Below are 23,136 nucleotides of genomic sequence, written 5' to 3'. Positions count from 1 at the left end.
AAGTGATTATGTTCAAGAAATTGCTTGTAAAACATAACTACCAGGTAATATTAATTTCTTTCTTCCCTTGTCAACTGAACTGGGAACCCTTCAGCTCATTTTCTCAGGTGCATAAATAATTAGTATTACACTTTTAAGTCGTACACACAAGCAGCAACAAAAGCAGACCTGCAAAAAAATTAACATTTTGAAGAAATCAACCCGAAGATTTGAAATAAAACTTTAGGCTGCAGTTCCTGGCCAATGCCTCATTTCCAACCTATGTATACAATTAGTTCCACTAAATTTCAAAAGTTAAGTCTTTGAAAGGAAGGATATTCTTATGATTACGACAACAAAATAGTACTCTGGAGATCTCAACTTGATCTCTAGCAATGCCACAAATTTCCTGCAGGTTTTGGCAAATCAAGAGGGCCATCGTCTAGTGTGAGCTGATTTCAGCAGATGAACTCACCGAATTGACTCTGGTTAAGCTCTTGCAAAAGTCTTTAATGAGTGAATTTCGGGTGGTGCACCTGCACAGCACGGGAAGAACTTTGTTGTAGGGCAGGGGGCCATGGGACACCAGCTGGGACTCCTGGTCCCTCCAGGGGGACTGCAGTGGTACAGGGCCCATGGACCCACAACCAAAGGTCTCTGCCTCGGCAGGGGTGAAGAAAAAGGCACCAAAGCTCAGCCCCCGCGCTGGGTTTTCTGCCCGTCTACAACCACACAGGCTCCGGGAGCCTGGGCAGGGGAAGACAGAGACATTAGAAAGAGTGGAACGAAGACTGGGGAGAAGAGGAGGGAGGTGCTGGGGGGGCTGGGGCCCTGAGGAGCGGGGCTGGGGCTCCTGAGGAGCGGACCCAGCAGGGCCCGGGCGGGGAAGGCGCCGCGGGACCCTGAGGGGAAGGGCGGGGAGGCCCGGCCCGGCCCGGCCCGGCCCGCGGGGCCGCTTGAGGAGCCGGCGGCCGCTGCCGCCTCCCCCGCGGCCCCGGCCCCAGCCCCAGCCCCAGGCGGGATCACCCCGTCTCTCCGCGGCGATGCGCCTCCCCGCCCCGTGCCTTCATCCCACCCCATCCCACCCGAGGGGATCTCCCCTCAGCCCTCCCCTTCTCTCCCTGCCGTCCTCCTCCCTTGCTCCTTTTATTTTTTTCTTTTTTTTTTTTTCCCTTTTTCCATCCCCTCCCCCGCCCGGGAAGACCCGGCAGCTCCCCCCCGCCCCGTCCTCAGTAGCCGCGGGTGCTCGGCGGCGGCGGGTGCCGGGGCCGGGGCCGGGGGCGGCGGGGCAGGGCAGGGGGTCTCCCACGGCGTGGAGGTGGCCGCTTCCCCTCCCCTGGGCTCCATCGGGGCCAGGTACGGCCGCGGGGGGAGGCTGCCCGCACCTGGCCGGGGCGGCGGCGGCCGGGGAGCGGGGCAGGAGGAGGGCTGGGGGCGGCCGCGTCCTTGCCACCGGGCAAAATTGGGGGGCTGAGGGGTGTCGGTGCCCTGGGCTTGTGCAGGATTTGGTGTAAAGCCCCTGCCGCGTTAGCCTGAGGGATGCAGTTTTGATAGGACTGAAAAGCGACACGTTGCTCTGACCCCCCCTCCCGCCCCCCCCTTTTTTTTTCTTCTTTTTTTTTAAGCACGGGCGACTAGCAGGACAGACGAGAGGGGCACATTTATTCCTCTTTCAGGGTTTTTGTCTCCGTGCAGCTTCGGCTGTAGGCACGGAGGGAGCCTCTTCGCATTTCAAAACAACCTCTCCTTTAATTCTGATTCACCCCCGCAGTATTTGTGCTACCATTCCTGCTCTCTTTTTTGGAATTGACACTAATTTTATCCAGATTCGTCACCGCTGGAAGCAGATTTATCTCGGAATCGCAAGAGAGCTGTGCCAAGGTATTTAACTTTCAGGCTCGGGAGAGAGGGAACTCCTTTGGATCAGCCACAGAAAGGCAGAGCCTCCCGCGGTCACGCCTGAACGCAGGACCAGAGGATGGCTAAGGAGCTTTAGCGAGTGGAAGCCTTCCTCTCCAAATCCTCGGCTTCTCCCAGGAAAACGCCGGACTTCCAAGCGCTTGATGCACACAAACGGTGAGCAGAAGCGGAGCGGGCGATGAAAAAGCAAAGATCCAACGACCCCCTCTTTTTTTCCCCCCTCAACCTCTGTTTCCCTGCTGATGTCCCCCCAGGGCATCAGGCTCGGGCAGAGCAGCCGGGGCCGGGGACCCAGGGCAGGTTCAGCCCCGGGAGCCGTTCCCCTTGTCCCGGACCGCAGCGGGATGGGGCTGTGGGGTTGGGGGATCGCCCCTCTGCGGCCCCTTCCCCAAACCTGGCAGGGGAGGAGAAAGGCGCAGCCCCGGGCAGAGTGGAGCGGAGGCTGCCTGGTGGCCAGCCCCGGGGCTGGGAGAGGCTCCCGGAGAGGGCTGAGCAGGGTTTGCGAAAGTTGCAAAGCGCTCGTCCTCCGCCGCTCGTACCCCGAAAGGAGCCGTGCCGGTCTGAGCCCAGCCGGTCCGAGCCGAGCCGAGCTGTGCCGTGCCGGTCTGAGCCCAGCCGAACCGTGCTGTGCCCGTCCGAGCCGTACCGAGCCGTGCCGTGCCGTGCCGGTCTGAGCCCAGCCGTGCCGAGCCGGTCCGAGCCGTGGTGCTGTCCGGGCGCGCCACCCAGCGGCTGCCGACACAGGGTGGCTGGGGGTTCTCCCTGCCCCCGTCGGGAAACAGAAAACATTTTTCGTTCTTTTTTTCTTTTCTTTTCTTTTTTTTTTTTTTTTTGTGTGTGTGTGATTTCAGAAACCCACAAGAGTTTTCAAAAAGCCTTGTAAAATTCGTTCTTCTCATGCCTACTGAAGCAGCTTAACTTTTGTAAGAGCCAGGAGTCGCCGTGTTTTTTGTTTGTTTGTTTGTTTGTTTTCTCCATAAGCCACTCTGGAGGATGAAATCTGTGCACCGATATCCAGAGGAGTGAAGGGAGCAGTGGTGGATAGGGTTAGGGTTATGGCTTTTTGCAGAGAGTATGAGATTTCCAAAAACATCCCGTCTTTTGCTTTGTCAGAGCAGAACTGTCAATTCCAACTTTCAGACCATTTAAAGAACAAGGCCAAAAGCAGTTAAGGAGCTGGGTAGTGTTTCAGCTTATCATATTTTGTGGTCTGAGAACTGCATCTGAATTTATGCACGTCTAATGGGAATTGTGCTGACTTTCCTACAATCCCAGGCTGTTCCGAACAAACCAAGATAAAACACCATGAGGCAGTAAGGACAAAACTTTTCTTCTTCCTGAGCTACACTGACAAATAATTTCAGTCTGGGATAGCCTGAAGAGAAGCATAGTCCAGGACTGCTTGTCTACAAACTGTCTCCTGAGCATTTGAGGTGCATTCTTCTGGAGTTAGATAGGTCATGCTGACAAGATATTTGAAAGATATCCTGGAAAGGTAGGATATGTTTGTATTTTGTGAATGCAGAAAGGGTTAATGATAGAAACAGGATGTAAGAGCTGAAAATGCCTTTACATGTATGCATGGTAGCTGGAATGAGGACAGAGTCCTTGCAGTTATCCACTGGGCTTGGAAATCAGAGGGAAAGTTTCAAAATTTTCACAGGACCAAGAAAATCTCTTTCATTTTCTGGTTTTCATCTTCTTCTATCTTCTCTGAAGCAATTCATCCTGTCATAAAGGCAGAGCTGACTGAAGGCTTCTAATTACTGTAAGCCAACCCAAAATTTATATGGGAAAGGAGCAAAGAAAAAGAGAGGGCAGAGCCTGGGGTTTGGAGGAAGAGCAAAGAACAGCGTGGCAGAAAGTGAGAGTAAGATTTTGGGGATCTTTTTGCCAGCTTATAGCCTTCTCTGGGCCTTTCCTCCTTCCTCTGGAGGCTGTATCCCCTCTCCCCTTCTCTCACCATGCAGTGGTGTCTTTGCAGCCATCTACACAATTCCATCCTTGCTATCTGGCAAGAGAAGTCCCTGCGTTCCCCCCTGTGCCAGGATCCTGTACAGGGCCATAGCAACTGTTGTCTTTTCCTGTGCTTGATGTTGTCCTTGCTTAAGCAGTAGAGTTCTGGTTAGTAAACAGACCTTAAGTGCCTGGCTGTAAATGACAATGCTGCCTACTGGGACCACTCTGCCCTGTAATGAAAATTACCATTTTCATCAAGCTCCTTGGCTTGGACTTCTTCCAGTTCTACTGAAGCATAATTGTCCAGTTAGTTCATTACAAACAACAAGTGGCTCATTATAAATGATGGAAACCATGGTGTCCAAGACTGTCTTTATAAGTAGCGAGCACTTGAGTATAGTGTTTCAAACAGGAGGCTCCGACACATCTATTCAGGGTTGTGTGTTTTGTTTTGTTTTCTTCTTTTTAAAGAGTGGCTGGAGGGAGGCACAGTACTTACCCGTTTGCTTGTAGGATGTCTCTATACAAAGCAAATTTCGTTATGAATCCAGCTGGGAAGGCTTCAGCCATCTCGGTGGAATGACATCAGCCCAGGCACTTCTGAGACTTTCTATATGAACTAGCAGTTAGTGAATTAACTTTCCTTAGTGCTCACAAAATTCAGCTACAGAAAGCTATCCAAAATCCAGACCCTGAAGAAGAGCTGAGAACAGGAGGAGCATTTTAGGAAGAGAACCTAGAAAAGGCATTCTCAAGCCCGATGGAAGCAGCGAGTTTCTCAATATCTTGTGTCTCTTCAACAGCCATATTAGGACAAAGCACATTAAAATCAGCATTTCCACATTAATATCACATGATTTACCTTCAAATCATGCTAGCCTCTGACAGGCTCAAGGTGAAGAAAAGGAAGTGCAAGTAGTTAATGCAAGTAGTTAAGCAGTGGAACCCTTCAATGGAGAACATTGTGGATACAAGATTTTGTGGGGGTTCAAGGGAAGACTGGGTAAATTCATGGAAAAGAAATCTACCAAAGTTTACTCCCACTACAGAAACTACCTCTGGCTTAAATTCTATGGGGTGCAAGTGGTTTTAAGTGAAGAGAATATGAGGGAGGAGGGCCATACACGGTTGCTCTATTCATGTGCTCTGCCGTAGGCATCTATCTGGCCAGTATCAGAAACAAGATTTTAGGCTAGATGGACCAATGGTCAGGCCAGGAAGGCTATTCCTGTGTTCTCATCATAGTATTTCTTTATTTCGATGCCTTATTATTTATCCATAAATATGTAAAATTATCATTCCTCTTCAAATTTAGTACTAATTAAGCAATAATAATACTTTGAAAGTAATGCTGTATATAAATGTTAGTGCTTAAATATGTGCATTTTTGCAATACCAATAACCTAGACTGGTATGGCCAAGTGGTGTCTCCCTGCAAAATCTTGCTACTGGGATCACTGCTCTGCTTTCAACATCTTCAAATATCTTTCAGTATGATTACATGCACCCCAGAGCTTAGGCCTGTGAGTCACTGTAAACTCCAGATGTCTTACAAAGGTTCACACAACTTCTCCAAAACCTGAGTTAGCTACTTTAAAGCCAGGGTAAGTAAATATATGGTGTTGTAAAATGTGTTTCAAGTATATCCAAGTAAGTAAACTCCAGGTCAAAGTCAGTGTTCCATGTGGGCTAAGGTGAAAGGCATCAAAAGCTACGCCAGCACAAAACTGCCCTCTGAATTTGGCATTGGAATCAACAAGCTGTGTTTGAGCCATAGTGCTTAGTTAGCTAAAAAGTGATAGCTGTTGCCTCTTACATGCAAGTACTATGTCTACATGGTGTAGATGCCTCAAAATTATAGTTGTTGGTCCATTGTTTGGCTTTTAAAGTGATGTTACCACTTCTTTTCCCATGTTACACTCATGCTCCTCTTTGTTTTTTTTCACGCTATATCTTTAGCTAGCCTGTAACCAGGTTGTTTCACTGTGTGGGGCTACTCATTCTAAACAAAGCTCAAGAAAATGCAAGCGGTTGTCTTTGCCCTGATTTATACTGCCATCACAATGTAAACCAGAAAGCTTAACCACATACATACCCTTGAATTGCTTAGCTTTTAAAGTTTAATCATAGGCTCTTTCTTTCTACACAGCTGAGGTTTCCATGTAATTGGAATAAAGGATAAGAGAATGGAGTGCAGCTTTCCCAATGGCAGCGGTTAGTAGCTGGTTAATGCCACTGATATCACTGCTGCCAAAGGAGAAAAATGGTATTTTCAGTAATGTTTGAGCTCAGAATCAAGAGCTCTGGGTTCAGTTTCTGGCTCTGCTGCAGACATCTAACAATTTTACATTCTTTCTGCATGTTTCCCAGCTACAGATGAGAATAGTTTTTTTTTTTTTTTTTTTGTCTTTCTGATTTAAAGTGTTACCTTTTTGTGTGGTGTGTCTCCCTATCTAGGTGGGCCCTTCCACATGTGACCATAAGACACAGACAATAGAGTTTCTGCAGCCTTTGTGAGATCCTGAAGGAAAAAGGCATGCCATGAGTCAGCAGACTTGTCCCTCCTATTTGGCTGGGCTTTCCTGAGTGTATATATTGCATGATTATGCTTTTAAGATACTAAGATAGTTGCGTGTATTTCAACTCTGTATTTTCAAATCTCTCTGTCTTGTTTTAGAAAAAAATAGACAAAATGGAGCACATGTTACTGGTATTCATATTATTCTTGCCTACATTGGGTCTTGCTAATGGAACAGAAACTGAACAAGATTTTACTTGGCACTTAAAGAAGATTCCCCAAATTGTGAGTGAAAGAACTTTCTCCCTTGACAACCCTAAATTTGAAGCAAAACCCAACTTAGAGCTGAACAGCGTATGTGGAATTGAATGTCAAAGAAAATTGCCAGTGCCCAGCTTGTCTGACTTGAAGGACCTCTTATCCTATGAGACTGTTTTCGAGAATGGCACGCGGACCCTGACTGAAGTGAATGTCCTTGGACTAACACCTGGTCCATCTGGAAACACAACTACACACAAGTCATTGAGGAAGAAGAGGCAGATATACGGAACAGATAGTAGGTTCAGCATCTATGACAAACGGTTTACGACCAACTTTCCCTTCAACACAGCTGTGAAGGTCTCCACTGGCTGTAGTGGCATTCTCATTTCCCCCAAGCACGTGCTAACAGCTGCCCACTGTCTGCATAACGGCAAGGATTACGTTAAAGGCAGCAAAAGACTGAGGGTGGGCCTGATGAAAACAAAGTCCAGAGGTGATGGCAGGAAGCGCAAAGGGGCTAAGAGAAGTAGGAGAGAAGCTTCCGAGGCCCAAGAGGATCCTAAAGTTGACAGAGGACAAAGGCGACGATCCAAAGGTGGTGGGAGAAAGCAGAGGAGATCTGGGAGGAAGCAGGAGACCTCAGATGGCATGCCCTCCTTCCAGTGGACCAGAGTGAAGAGTACCCACATCCCCAAAGGCTGGTTTAAGGGTGTCTCTGGGGATATTGCCCTGGATTATGATTATGCTGTTCTTGAGCTCAAGCGTCCCCACAAAAGGAAATACATGGAGCTGGGAATCAGCCCAACCATCAAAATGATGCCCGGGAGCATGATCCACTTCTCGGGTTTTGACAACGACCGATCTGGGCAGCTCGTCTACAGATTTTGTAGCATTTCTGATGAGTCTAATGATCTCTTTTATCAGTATTGTGATGCTGAGCCCGGCTCCACTGGATCTGGCATCTATCTCCGTCTTAAGGAGCCAAACAAAAAGAAGTGGAAACGCAAGATCATTGCTGTTTATTCGGGCCATCAGTGGGTGGATGTCAATGGGGAACAGCAGGATTATAATGTAGCAGTAAGAATTACTCCTCTTAAATATGCCCAGATTTGCTTCTGGATACATGGGAATGACGAGAATTGCACACAAGGCTGAAGAGAGCTAAAACTAACTTGCCTAGCACCCAAATTATAATAGAGTGAAAATCTTCTGCCAGCAGTTACCGAAAGAACATCACTCTACGTCAAGATGCTTTCGAACTCAAAGCTCACAAGTAATGTTACGGTGACTTGAGTAACGCTGAATGGTTGGGGAATGGGTAGAGTTATCAAACAAGGTATTTTTAATTGTAATCAACCCTAGATCTGCACTTAAAAGCCCAAACTATATTTATATTTGCAATTGTGATAAATTCAAATCGTTCATGTCAGAAAAAAATGACTACACTTGTTTGTCATTTTTTTTCCCCTAGGGGAAGGATTGAAGCTTCTCAAACTGGTATCCAACAATATATGTTTTTTTAATGGATTTTCTTTTCTCAGGGTTCCGTTCCAATTCTTCAAATGCAAGTTGTGTGTACATCACTTTACTGTCTGTGCAGAATGATCCAGAGTACTGCATGAGACTAAGAAATTATTCTGGCATTTTCTAAAGACCACAGCTCCATGTTGAAAAACAGCAATCTAGTTCGTGCTTGTTATTTTGGAAAGTTTCCTAATCTGGTTGCTGGAGGAACACTCCCATGGAAACCCCAATTTTTTTGTAGCCGATGACTAGACCTAAAAGACAAGTTTTCACTTCATTGCTCAGTAGAAACAACAAAGAGAAATTAAAGAACATAGAAGTTTCCATGTTTGGGAGAAGAAGAAACATCAGAGCATAACTTAATGCCTTTTTATACCTTCTTTGAGAAGCTATACAAGTCTTAAATATATACATTTTCTTTCTAATTAATATTTGGAAAGCTGTAGCTTTAGCTTCTTTTCAAATGTTTATCTTCCCCATTAGGCAAAGTCACTGACTTCAGAAGTGGCTGTTTGACAATCATTTGGAGCTTCACCTCAAAGCCACGGATGAGAGTTTTGTTGGGTGCTAACCATTTTTGCAGGTTCTTAAAACTACTTCATAAGAATTCAGCTGCATAGATAGGATACTCTGGGAGTTGGAAAGCAATATTTCTGTATGTCTTTCCATGGTTTTACAAAGTGGGCAGTTTTAATCATGTCATATTCGGACTCCGCCTCAACGTGAGTCACAGGGTTAAACTAAAAAATTCTCCCAACTAAATTATACCAGCTTCTGAATGGTGGAAGAACTACCCTGTACCTGATAACCGGTACCTTGCTAGGTAGCAGCAGTAGTTATCAAACAATTTGGTTCAATATGTTTGCTGAACCACACAGTTAATGAAAAAAGAGAGCTTGACTTTCACACATGAATTGCCTTTTTAAAAAATTGGATGCTGTTGATTGCCACACAAGTCTTAATCTTGTATTTTGTATCAAGATTTTGAAGCGCACAGGATTGTTATGGTGCTATGTTAATCTAGTAACAAAATAATATTTCAGATCACATCCATTGGGTTTCGTTACTTTTATAATTATTCACCATTGCAATATTTAATTTTTTGATGATAGGTTTATACTGACCAAAATTAATTTTCTTCCTATGCAGAAGAAAAAAAAAATAGAACAAGATTTTAAAATATGATTTGCTTCTTGGTATATTTGAAATTTGCTTGTAACATTTTTCAATGAAATATGATCATTTTTAGTAACCCACTTTTCTGTAGATGATTGAAAATATAAAACCTGACACTTTGAATGGGCAGGCAACTTTCTTTGACATATTATTACCAAAACATCAACATTTAACAGTTGTTTCCATACCATAACTCCAGCAATATTTCATTGATTGGAAGAGATCTCACTTTAAAAGAAACTATTTCTTTCAACTTTAGCCTTTCCAGGCAACATTTAACTTTTTTTTTTTTTTAGACTTGTATGATTGTTTGCAGAAAACTAATATTTTTTAAAGTTTAGAAATTAATGTCTAAGGTTTTAAAGTTAATTATATTTGTTGTTGTTGTTAACATCTCTATGTCTATGAAGACATATGGCTTCACTGACTAATTTTAAATCACCTCAGTCCAATATTTAATGCTCTTGCTCTATGCAGCAGACCTACAATATTCCTTAGGTGGCTCTATAATGTATTTCTTACGTGCCTTTTTCCATAGTTACTGTAACAAATAAGGTACCATATTGTTAATCAATATAAGTCAGCATAGGTCCATGGATTTTATTAGAATTTTATCCTCAACATTGATTCAGGTCCAAAACTGATCAAGATAAAGTAGCTTAGTAAATCCCTTGTTTTGGGGGGTCGTCTTTAGGTGTACTCATTAGGAAAAGAAATATCATTATTTCTTTATTAGTTTGGGAATCAGGGACAAGGTAAGAATGAAAAATGTTGATGTCAGCTTTCAAATGGTCTTGTTCTAATAATCATCTGCTTTAAATACCTCAGCCACAACCTGAAATTCTCATACCAGGCTGATAACAAATGTTTATCCTCAGAGGATAAATGTTGGACGTCCAGTGCCTTATTTTATGGTACTAAGAGATTAAAGAGGCTGAGCAGTGCAACATATGAATTAATCACAACTATATATATACATATTCAAGCCCCTGTGTCTGAGTGCACATGCAGAGACACATGCAAGCATGGCATTTGAAAGCATGCGCTGTGCTGTCTGGGCCAGAACCTTCAGGCAAGGGGAAGATACCAGTGGCCAAAATGTTCATGGCTGTCGTATCCTAATGCCAGACAACATTTCGATATGCCATTTAGCCTAATAAAGAAGGAAATGCTTTGTGTAGGTGTTGTTACAGCCCCAGAGGCCAGCATAGGGCTATTGGTACCAGCCACTGCAAGTGGGATGAGGACTTTTGAGCTGTCAGAATCTCAGATTGCCTTCAAAGAGCTGCAGTTGGTATCTTGTTATCTATGACAAAATACCCGAGGGGGTGTTCCTAGTATGGAGGATAGTGCACAGGCATCAGGGCAGGGTTCCCAGCATAGAAGGAGACACATCCCTTGCAATATCTCTGCAAAGGATTTTTCCCTCTTTCAAGTACTGGAGTGGGCATCGTTTGTTTTCCTCAGCGTTAATGCTTTTCCATAAGAGTCAAGCTTTTCTTTAACTGTTTTCTTGGCTTTAGGAAAACAAAACAAACAAACAAAACAAAACAAAACAAAAAAACCTCAGACAAATCCCTTTTCTGCTAAAGGGCTACTGGCAATTTGTAAGCTTTCCCCAGGCCAAGGATATGCCTCATATACAAACCATTAACACACCCAGACCAGCTTCTGCAAGACACTTGTGCATGTGTTTAGTTTTGGGCTCTGAGAAGTAGAGTGGAATCCAAGGGGGTTATCTGGGATGTGAAAAATCAAGTCTAAGTTTGTTATCTTACAAAAGAAAAACACAATATTAGCTAGTAAAATTTATTTCTGTTATGTGGGGTATAGGGTACCCGATGCTTTAAAAATTGCTTAAAGCTTCTCCTTGACTCACTTCATAACTTACCATACAAATTCTACAGATTTGAGTCTGTATAGAGTATGAATCAACCCAGAATATGGCCAAGTAAGAAAATAATTCTTTTAAAAGTGGAGGAAAGAAGCAACTGGGGTCTTCCTCCTACTCTGCTGATAAGGAATCAGCTTGCTGCAAGCAGCAATTACTACAGAAAGAGACAGCAAAAGAAGTCGATGTTACAGAAGACCAGGAAGAAGGAGGTGGTGTATGAGGGATAAAGAAAGTGAAAAGTAAATGGCCGTGAGGTAGCAGAAGGACCTACTGTAAGAAAGAGTTGGCAGGTGGGAAAGGCACAACAGTGCATGCTAAGATGTAAAAATCATAAGTTGCATGAACATCTCCTTTCACTGTTAAGCATGGGGCTGTTCTTCCCAGCTAAAAGCACCAAGGAAAAGGCTGTGAGAGGGAGGGTTCATGTTCTGGCAGGGACCACTGACAGGCAGCAGTTGTGAACCCTGACCTACAGTCCTTGCCCAAAGTCGCAGGGATTGTGCTTGTGCTCGGTACGTCAGGGTCCTTGGGAAGCAACAGAGCCAAAAGGGTCGGTGGCACGAACCTCCCGGCACACCGCGTCACCGAGAGGGTGGTAAGTGACGCCAATTTCTTCCATGTGAACGTTTCCAAACCTGACAATTTGGTGGGATTTCTGCCAAGGCTGTTCCCTGTTGGAAAAAAAAGAAAATAAATAAATCCCAAACTTGAAGTGTTTAAGCATTGGTTCCACATTTTGCATGTATCTGCAAAGCCTAGCCAATATTTTTTTTCAAATACCTTTAGTATGTTTGGTAGCTTTGTAGAAATGTAGTCAACTGCTTCTAATTTTAAAGCACACCATATTGCAGATACTTCCATCTACAACCTACTGGACTAAGGAATAATATATATATATATTATTAGATTGAAAGCTTAAAATTGCACAATAATCTCAAAGGATTTGGAAGCACATTTGAGTCCCTGGTTTTCATTTTTATTTGCACCAGCATTTTGCTCCAAGTATGAGATAGTATTTAGGCTAAAAACCTTAAGAGGTAGCTTTTATGATTCTTTAATGTTCTTAACTTTTTTAAAAGTGACAGCAAACTTCAAAAAATGTGTTTTTATAATATTTTTAACTGCACAAAACTACAGCTCATTTGGGAAAATAAATGCAAACCTTCACTATATTAAGATGTTATACAATGCACATGCTATGTCAATAAATATTTTCTTGTTTTTCTTTTCCTCTTTCATTATGTAGTTTGTTAGCTATGTTGTTATTGCACAAACTCAATTCTGTAAATGCCTTTAACTGGTTGTCATTGAATCATCTGGGACATGGTCTTACAAGATGCTAATGTCTCTTTAAATTTATTATCGGGAAAATTTCCCTGTCTAATCCTTTCTTCAAGACAGCTACTCTGTGAGCAAATTTGATGAGTAAGAAAATTGGTTCAACAAGGAAATGACTCACAGACTGTGCCACAAGTTATTAATTCTGAAATAAGTAATAAGTTCTGTTTCTGCTGTTAGCAATTGTTGTGTTTTCTACCTCGGAGAGCTGTTGAACCAGGCCAAATCAGAAATGCGTAAAATATTACAGTGTTGCTTCTCAGCATTGTCTTATCTCTGTTCCCTTGAAATTGGTGGCGGTTTGACCACTGGCAGTAAAGTGAGAGATTTTTGGCAATGAGAGCTGCTGGAAATATTAAATGGAAAGTTTAGAAATGATTACTGCAGTGGTTACCAGCGTGTCCAATACAAGCAATGTTTAACTAGGGTCTGGCGAGGGCTCCCACATGAGCTCTGGTGGTCCTTGCATGGGGACCACATGGGAATAACCAGGACTGAGATGTTCCTCACCTGGACCAAAAGTCCTTCTGGGGCTGGGAGCAGCGTCTCAGTCCTTCCATTGCTGAGTCTGCCGATGAAGAATGTCTTGGTGCCTGAGAAATATTCCTCTGCCCCTCCTCAGGGATAGACCCAGGGCTGAAATCTGTGAGCTCTGCAGGCCACTCCCGAGCCCCTGGCCAGGGCTAGTTGCTCCTACGGGAGGCGCATTTCAGGACACGCTGTGGGTCACACATTTCCACCACATTTCCACATTGCCACCGTGGCAGCCTATCCAGTATCAACTCATCTCTAAAATGTTCCAGCATGGCCCAGTTCCTTGTGCTAGCATTTTTCTATACTGCTTCCAGTGCCCAGCATCTTTAACAAATACTCAAAAGGACTTGAGCAAATAATAGCAGCCGCTGCAATCTCAAGACCACCAAATAAATTTTGTCTTATATGGGTTATGAATAGTACTCCCGATGAGCCGCCCATCCCTCTCACTTGGAATAACACAACCTTGAGCCTTGACAATGGCTGTTGCTGTTAAGAAAGAGGATCAGATATACTGGAAAACCTACACATGCATTTGATAAACATTGTGCCTCTTGGCAATTATACGCTCACCATATTTATTGGGGTTGCTATGGCTCTACGTTTCCACGTGAAAGAGCTGGAAAACATTGGATTAAACCAAGTCAGGCAGTTTTTCAGACAAATTACTCAGCTGCCCTTTGGCTACAGTTGCAGCACTCTCCTGCTCCTCCCCTCCCATGTAATTTCCAGTTTTGTGGATTAAATTTTGGTTTCAGCTTTGCTTAATCAGAGATGAAAGCAGCTGCGAGGCAGCACGGCAGAAAAGGATCTTTTCTGGATGTGTGTTGAAGCCGGGTGGGCTCCAAACATAAAAGAGGACAATAGAAGGGAAAGAGCACGATCAACAACAAAAACCCACAGTGCTTTGTGGAACAGAAGAAAACAGGATTTCTATTTTTCTTACAGTAAATGGAAAACCCCAGTTTTTCCATTTCTTTGCCTTCTCTTCAATGATTAACTCATCAGCTAACCAGTGCTGATGCTCATACAGGAGAGAACAAAGCTGCTATGGGGTGGAGGTGCAGGATGCCAGCAAGGGCTTCCCCTCCCGGACAAAGGAAAAAGGAGAATGCAGGGTTATTCCAAGGGGGATTTCCAAGTAATATGAAGGAAAAATATATATATGAAAAGTCATCTCTAAGACAAGAGCCATATTTTTGTTTAGGTAAAACATACTGTCTGTAGAGAAGTTTGACCTGCTGCATATTATATGTACTTATATTTTATAAAGCATTACATGCTAGGCATTTATGATCTGTAAACAGGGTTATTCTTTTCAAAAAAAAAAAAAAGTGAAAAGGAAGTGAATACTCAAAAGAAAAAAGTAGTTTTGTTAGTGTCCAGTTTGGATATGGTAGTTTATTGCTTGTAAATTTTCCTGGTGGACCAGTGATCTGTGATCAGCTAATGTGGCTGGTATGACCGAAGGGCTTGTGTCCTTCACTTCTTGCTTATTGACTTTTTCCTTAATGGCTGGGATTAAATAAAACCTGGCCTCAGTGCATTAACCAATTTGAGGTTAGTGCTCTGTCCACAAGCTTTAAAAAAAAAAAAAAAAAAAGCCATTTTAAACTCCTCCTCAGCTGGAAAGAACCTCAGGGACTGCGTTAGCCCAGACCAGCTGCCATCCTGTGTCTGCGTGGACCTTTGCGTCCTTCACATTTAACAACCCCAGCTTTGCCCCATCCCATTCTCTACCCGTTTCTCATTAGGCTAATGAAGCATCTTTTCTCTACTTGTGTACATCTGAAAAAGTAGTACATCTTACATGTAGTCAACTCCTGAACTTGCCGATGTGCTTTTTCACCTTGATCCTATGCCCTGGAATAGATTTTCGTGCCTTCAACTCTTATCACCCTTAACTATGGCAACGATTTTTATAGGCAGGACAAGTCCAGCTCCGGTAGTGTACGAGTGTGGTACTGCTGCTCCCCGGGTGGTTTGCTGTGAAACATGTGCCCCAGTCCTGCAGGCGACAAACTCCAGCGATTCCCTGTTCTCTGCTGGGCTCCGCTTCCCTTATTTCCCTACCAGCTTTACACTGGGTGTGCACAGACACGAGGGATGCTTTGGGGAAGGCAGCCCCTGCTCTGCTGCAGAGACCCTGGGGGATGTGGAGCTGGGGCAGGCCTGGACCCTGTCCTCCCAGTGTCCCCATCACGGCTGTAGTGGGCTCAGATGTTTCAGTTTGTGGGGTGGGGGCACAGGGAGCTGAAGCATCTCATGAAACAAGGCACAGGCCAGGCTCTAGCAGCCATCATGGGATTTAATCTCCTACACACATCCTCTTCCCCAGGGTCCCCAGGGAAGCTTTATTTAATTTCCCTGATTTAACAGACTGCAAAAATGACGATAATTGGATACTATTAATCAGATTACCCTAACCGGACTGCAGACAGCTCGCATGGCCTCAGGACTTGCATGGGGCTATCAGTGGGGCCAGGCTGATCCTGGCGGGGTGCCCGGTGCTGGTGTTGGGCTCCACATCTGGCCAGCACCCACATGTCTGCCCAGCACGCTGCCGGCCTGGTGTGGACCTCTCTGGATATCCAGCAGGGGCAAGGTTTCTCACAGCCCTTATGTAAGCCTGTTGCTGAAATAAACAAGCCAGCCAGACGTGTCCCCTTGCAGCTCTGCAGCCTGACGGGGCTAATCCAGGCACTAAACCTGGAAAGCCAGGCTGTAGATGGTGTAGATGGGCCTTACCTGCTGCGTTTCGCTAAGCATCCTTTGCAAAATGGGCAATTGCAGCTCTATAGGTGGGATAAAGCTTTCCTGCTCCAGGAGTATGTGCAGTGAGGATTGCCCATCTTTTTTACTCCCTCCATACTCTTACTCATACCCCCTCCACACTCACACAAAATAAATTTAAAACACTGTAAATACTGACAAGGACTTAGGAAAGCCACCCAGAGTTCTCCCAGCTGATCCCAAATATTTTCCCCGGTCCTCTTTCATGCATTGCCCTGTTTCCCAGCCAGCTCCTCAGCCCCGCTCCACCGCTCCCTGGCAGCGGTGCTGGATGTGGCCGGGGGCACCGAAAGCTGCCCGGAGGCAGCAGGGCCAAGCACAGCACATCCAGGTCTACAGGGGCAAGCAACAAGGTTTGTTAAACCGGAGGAGCTAAGGCTGGAAGGGACAAATTTCCAGAGGAACAGCTCTCCCTCCTTGCTTTGCTGTATCCTTAAATCAATACTTCTCCTTGAGCCATCCCATTTCTTAACGTGCATGGTGAAGGTCGGGCTGCAAGCACAGATCCTTTGCCAAACCCACGTGGCCCCATGTGCTCGTCCCCAGCCACATCAGGCAGAGCCTGGGGCACCACAATGACACGATTTGGGGGCAGGGGGCTGCTACCACGTACCTCCCTTTTGCAGGCTGCAGTGAAACTTGCTTTATTTGGCAAATGCCAAACTTCAAGGCGAGTATTTTTATATACCTAAAAAGACACATTTCTAGATCTAGAAGTCTGCCCCCTAGTTTTAAAGCAAACTGTAAATTTGTAGGCCTGTCCAGCAACATCACCAAGTATATCATCACAAAGTATATCCCAGCAGAAACATGATAAAGCTACAGCTTAGAGACATCAGCCTGGTAGAAGCCAAGGTGATCTCTGAAGCACATAATTGCCAACATAATGGCACAACATACAGACATTCTTAAAAAGATGACCTGAAATACATTTTTTTTTCTACTGTGTTTTAACTAAGCACATGGAAATAAAACTTTCAAGCAATTAGGGGTGTTGTCTTTATGTTAGTGGGATGCAGACATCATGATGCCCTCTCAGCAGAGGGCTTTTTGGGCAGCCCCCACAGTCACAGACTGAGGGACCAGCTGGCAGTGCTGTGTGCCCTGGCAGAAACCAAAATCAGCAGCAGCAGAGATGATGCTTAGTCTGTCTGCTCCTGGTGACAGGGTCTTTCCCCAGATATCTAAACAACATCCAGATGACGTGGCCATTAAACCCACAAGACTTTCCATGAGAGCAGGGTAGTTCAGACCCTTGTATGGGGTCTAGTGTGGGGTGTACTATACTAGTGTGTAGTATATCAGTGAAAACATTACATTTAGGGATATGTACACTACATACATTGTAGCGTGATTGCAAATGTGGTACTTGGTATCTGAAGAGATGAGACACTGTCTCGGTGCCTGAGATGCAAGTCTTGTGCCCAAGCACTGCCCTGAATTCCTCACCTCACCCCTCACCAGCCAGGAACCTGCTGTGCCTTCTGGTCTGTCTCCTCTGCCAGGTGCCCAAGCAAGCAGCATGTGGGAGAAGTGGAGCTTGAAGACCCTGCACTTGGGATGAGAATCAGTCCCATCACCTACAGAGCCAATCTTTGCCACGTGATGAATCCTCCTCAACAACACCTCATGCCAACGGAGGTCAAACCAGCTGAAAAGAGGGGAATGCAGAGACGGTCAGCCCATGGGCTCCTTTATCCTCAATAAACTTCTTCCCTTGCTGATAAGATTTAGCAGTGTGCTGAGCCTTGGCAGTGTCACTAAGAGCCAAATAGTAACTCTCAATACTGAAATTCTTTAAACTGTCAAACCTCTTCCTTTTTTTTTTTCTTTTCTCTCTCACTCTTTTTTTTTAATAAATCTTTTATTCCCAAACGACTACACACTATACATAAATGTCCGCTGAAAAGCAATTGCTTAAACTACAGGTCTTCAGGAAGGGCTTTAAGAGATGAGAGGAACGTAGGCAGACCATGGGCCAACAATGCAATCACACTGGGGAAAATGCGGCTGCCCCACTTGGCTCTGTAAATAGGAACGTGGCAGCAGGGACAAGCCTTCACTCAGCGCTGTGTCCTGCTCAGGGTGCTGCACATCACAGGAGGTGAGGACCAGTGGAAGAGAGTGCAGAGAGTAAAAAGATTGATCAGCTCTCTAGAAATTTTGACTGACAAGGAAATACATAAGGAAGAAAGCATAAAAGAGAAGAAAGACCATGCTAACTGTCTTCACAATATCATCATCTTTGCTGCTGAAAAAGGGGAAAGGCAGCATCCCCACAGGTGGAGGAAATAACAGCTCAAAGTGCAGTAATAAAGCACCAGGTAATGCAGGAGCAGCAGCATGCTCAGGGTGCAGGCAGTGATGCCCTGGAGTGGTGTTTGGAGAGGCTGTGGCAGCACGATGGATGGAGGTCCTTTACAAAGTCTGCTGGAAATTATACAGCTTGGGCTTTAGGGCAGGGGACTAGAGTAGGTGGCCCTTTATTTTCTGAGATTTCTCTCTTAGGACCCTGCCCAGCAGTCTTAAATGGAAACCTCACATTCTCTGAATGCATCGCCTTTGAGAGGAGCTGCATCAAATCCCGTCAGTCTTATTTATCTGTAGCAGAGAGCCAATTTTTAAGTGAAACAGCATGCACAGTTATACACAGTGCTTATATTTGCAATAAAATGCTTTGACCAAGATTAAACATTATTGTATTTCATGAAATGGTCTGTTGCAGGATAGCAGAGGCTGAATGAGTTTATGTCTTCAGTTTGACTATGGGAAAATGTTTTCATTTTAGTCACATTTCTCCTCCATCTCTGACAAATCTATCGAAAAACTGGGCTTATCAGCTCAAGTTTCCAGCCATGGCATCACAGCCAGCCCAATATTTTGAGAGAGGTGGATTTCCAGCATGATTTGCCTTAGTGCCAAGAACTCTATAAGAAAATTCTGCCTGACCAGATCTTCAAGAAAGCACAATAAGGCCAGCAGCTTGCTATCCATCGATACCATTTTTGCAACGAGAGCACTGCATCTAGCTACAGAACAGCATTTCAGCCACACCGCTGCGAAGGGTTGCAGGAAGAAACATAAAGTGAAGAGTGATGTTGGCAGCACAGGATCCAGGCAGCAAGGCCATGTCACCAGCTGCCAGCAAATTTTATGTATACACATATATTGATATATATATATTAAAATATATGTTTAAGATCAGACCAGCTCATGTCCTGTGAAGTGCAAGGCTGAGCAGGTCCTGGTGTGTTTGTTCATCTCTGAGCAGCAGGTTCAAAGGCAAACAGATGCTAGATATTTTAATGGTGGGGTGGAGGCAAGCTGGGAACCAGTGATTTTCGTACACCCATCAAAACCTGCTCTTCCAAGCACAGAAAGAAGGGTGTGCTCTATGTCCACTAGCCCAAAGGTGAGCCCACAGAAATAGAACAGATACAGCTCTTAAAATTAAATTCTCCTGTAAAAATGTAAATAGGAAAACCTCAAAGCATCTGAAGCCATGTGAACAGCAGAAGCTGGTTTGTGTCAAGGTTCAGAAGACATCATCAGGTTCAAAAATGCTCAAATATCTGAATCAGTATTTGTGCAGTGTAACAATTCCATTTATACAGTATGGTCTCAATATTACAAATATCTCCCCATTTTTAACCAAGATGTAACAGTTTTGCTTATCTATTCAACTTGGTCTTTCCACCTGTTGAAAGTGATCAATTCTGCTCCTTGATTTTTCAAACTTCAGGGTTTTCAAACTGTTAAGTCAGCTGGAAGCAGTGTGTTCCTGTAAGGAAAAATCTCTAAAAAATCCTCTAGGACAGATTGATTGGGTACAATTATAGATGTGTTATAGATACATGAAGAATTTAATCTTTTTCTGCTCTCAGATCTAAGTGGCATTTCACTAAAGCTGCTTTATTTATGTACAGACATACACAGTATGGATTACTGCTGCTTTCAAAGTCTGGCGCCTGCTTGCACCTGTGCCTTGTTCTTGTGCACAACAGTGTTTGATGAGATCTAGCGCCCAAGCTGCACACCTGCAGCAATTCTCCTTCCCCAGCTTATGACGCTGAGGGCAGCAAGCTGGGGTCACTGTGTCCCCTCACCACTCAATCACCTGCTCCCTCCCTCAGCCACAGACCTGAGAACATGCCATGAACATGGGTAAAAGTACAGGCAAGGACAATGAGGAGCAACATGAAGTCCTCAGGAAGGCAGAGAAGGCTCCCTCCTACGTGACAGAGAGCCCGCCAGTCTCTGCAAAGTTGTCATGGATAACTTACTCACCTCCATTTAGCCCTGAAAGACTGACACAGCTTTCCGTCCCATCAGAGATCGTGGTTCCTTGGATCTTTGCATCTAGAAAGGCAGTTTACAGTAGAGGGAGCCCTTCATGTAGCTTCCACGCACCTGCTGTTGCTTAGTGGTATGAAATTTCTGCTTCCATCAGAGCGAGCTAGTGCTCTGGCAAGACCTTTGAAATAGATGGCTACTTCAGGCATCTATGATGTTGAGGTAAATTGACAATCTCTTACATCATACTAAACTAGGAGACAGATGTATTTCAAAAATATGGAGCAAACTTCATCATGTTCAACCCCGAACACTTGGATGTACGTGCTTTACTCTGCTGCAGCAGGGTAGATATTCATCATACCCTTCGCAGGGTCCCCTACACGCCTAGAGAAGAAGTGTGCTGTCCTTAGTCCTCAATGCAGATGTCCCCCCCTTCCCCTCCACACACATTTCTTCACTTTTTCCAGTTCCTTTTTACTACTACCTTCAGTAACTTCTTACATCTATAACTGCATTAACAGATATCTTGTGCAAAAGAGCAAACACCAGGCTTTTCCTTCCCACGTGGTTCACAGAGTTTAATTAAGGGGAAGCAAAGAGGAGCTGAAGCTTTAGGAGCACCGATGTAGAACAGAAAAAATTGCAGTGCGACCTGCTTTAAAATATGTGTAGCCCACTCTCTCCTTCTGTAATCTCTTCTCTAAAATTCTTGTTTAGTTCTTTCATTACCACTCAGTGTCTGCCACTTCCCACATTGCTCACAGCACTAGCAATACACAACATGAAGGAAAAAGGGTTTTTCTTTTAATAAAGTTACTGATATGTTACATGTTCTGGAACAGATGGATCAGTAAATTGGTGCATCATCTTTGTTTCGCTGTCACCATTTCTGTCATAGGAAGTTTCAGTTGGCTTTTCTGAGCATTAAGAGTTTGTAGATCTGCACTGCTGTTATTCTTCAGGGAAAAAACGATCCTAACAAGTTGTCTGAACAGGCAGGTCTCATTTTAGTGTGAGGGATTGGAAAGGAGGAGCAGGAACAAATAGCCATACCAGAAAAAGAAAACAATGTCAGCCATGGATAGCGGCCATTTCATGCCCTAAATGCTGTCATTCACCAGTAATACTCCGTATTACCAAAGCAATTTGCTTTTCCTTCCAGCTACCTTTTTTATTGCTTTAGACCTTCTTGATATACCTTTTTAAGGCAAGTTGCTAACTTGCAGTTGTCTTACTAAGTTTGAGGAACAGAAGTTTAGGCGGCAGCATGATTTTGTGACCAGCCTGAAATAGGAAGGCGGTCCCCAGGATCTTATAAGACAACAATTTAGTTCTCTACTTCCAGGTTTTCATCTGTGGTCATGGTGGAACACTAGATTCATTCCAGGAGAAGTCCTCAAATCAAGTTACAGTATGCTGAAAGACACAGCTAAAAAAAATAAATCACAAATAAAGCTAATCAAAATGAATGATGTATGGGGAGACAGTGTGAGACACTACTAACCCGAAGCATTCAAAAATGAGTCAGCTCTGAGGAAATACAAAGTTTTTATGTTGTTGTTCAGACCTCTACAGTAAGCCGAGTTCATGGTTTCCAGGTATTCACCATCCCCTAAAGCACTCACGCTTAAAGAGGAGCTGCACATTTCTCTTGTGACTAGAGGTGTCAGCTTCAAAGGAAACCACCCCACAGCAAGAGCTCAGGTAAGGAACGTATCAGTTTTTTTGAAACCTGTTCTCCCCCCATGAAAAACAGAGAGGAAGGGGACGGTTGCTGCTGTCTACAGATGGGAGCCATCCTGTGCTACTGTACAGCCTGCATTGAGAAGCAGTTGGTTGCAGTAGGACACAGACACATTCATGCTTGCGTGATGCAACTCAGATGATAACAAGAACATGTTCTTATCTTCAGACCATGAGACAACCACTTCTTTTCCTGTGCAATACAGATGTTATAACTTCTTTGTGATGGGCAGAACAAGAGTCACTTTTGTCTAGCCTTATGCAACATACTGTGGAAATTTGCTGGTTTTACCTCCCACAGTGCAAAAAAGCATCTTAATCTTCCAGGTTTGCTTTCTGTTCATCCAGGCCATTACACTGAGGTTTTGCCCCGTGAAACATGCAGCTGTGTCCTATAGAAATCAATGAACTTGGTTATAGCAAGCATTTATGGGCATCAAAGTGCACACAACTAGTTTGGCATCACCTTAATTAGAACAACACACCAATGAACTGGTCTGAAGACATCTCCTCGCTGCTATGCTTGGTTATGACTGTCCATTGAAAAAGGAGTGCTTGCTTTGAGAAAGGATGCACATATGGTGGTCAGAGGTTCAGAGCTCCCTGCTTCCAGGCAACACAGAGCACATAGGAAGGATGAGCAAAGAAAACCAACTGGCCAGAGCCTGAGAGCACTGTTAGCCTTCCTGGAAGTGCATTTACAGAGCTTGTTCAGGTCTTAGTGCTCAAATACCAAGAAAACCCAAGGATTTGCAGAGCCTTACAGGCTCATAATCCAGAACAGTCTGAATCTACCAGGTATGTTCATCAAAACAACTTTTCAGTAGCCAAATTTGATAGATTCATAATACCAATGTTAGCAGCAAATAAGAGGGGAAAAAAAAAAAAAAAAAGGAACCAAAAAACCCCCTTAAGCAATGGCACTCCCTTACTGGTTATGCAACTTGGAAATTTCTTTGAAACCCAGTTCAAAATTCAGACCTTACCAGAGATGATCAAGTTGTTTCAGTATTTTGTTCTTTATAAATTGCTTTAAAGCAGCCTTCAGTACTGCTTCATCATTTCATCTTGGTACTAAAGCAGAAAGTCACTTGTTAGGTGAATAGCATCAGAAAGGCATTAATGTAGCTAAATTGTATGAAACATTTTCTCCTCCTTTCATCCTGCTGTAAGATGTACCTTAGCACAAGCAATTCCTGTG

The 23,136-nt window shown here is 44.3% G+C and overlaps 2 protein-coding genes across 6 annotated transcripts in view; both read left to right on the top strand.

Moving 5' to 3' along the window:
• LOC308192276 (cytochrome b5 reductase 4-like) overlaps positions 1–23,136 on the top strand; it is a 191,591-nt gene that overhangs the window by 962 nt on the left and 167,493 nt on the right. The window lies entirely within an intron of this gene.
• On the top strand, positions 1,097–17,623 carry PRSS35 (serine protease 35). Of its 5 annotated transcripts, none has more exons than XM_080585671.1 (3): positions 1,097–1,335; positions 1,876–2,055; positions 6,316–17,623. In XM_080585671.1, the coding sequence occupies exon 3, from the start codon at positions 6,551–6,553 to the stop codon at positions 7,790–7,792; it is 1,242 nt and encodes a 413-aa protein (XP_080441797.1). In that variant the 5' UTR covers positions 1,097–1,335; positions 1,876–2,055; positions 6,316–6,550; the 3' UTR covers positions 7,793–17,623. The 5 variants fall into 5 exon arrangements, with proteins under 5 accessions (XP_080441797.1, XP_080441795.1, XP_080441794.1 ...); XM_080585669.1 differs by having other exon boundaries at positions 1,109–1,335; positions 6,536–17,623; XM_080585668.1 differs by having other exon boundaries at positions 1,109–1,335; positions 1,806–2,055; positions 6,536–17,623.

Source organism: Anser brachyrhynchus (genome assembly GCF_964034855.1).
Source record: "Anser brachyrhynchus genome assembly, chromosome: 3".
Taxonomy (NCBI): Eukaryota; Metazoa; Chordata; class Aves; order Anseriformes; family Anatidae; genus Anser; species Anser brachyrhynchus.
Note: the sequence above shows the minus strand (reverse complement) of the source record. Positions and strands in the feature narration are given on the sequence as shown.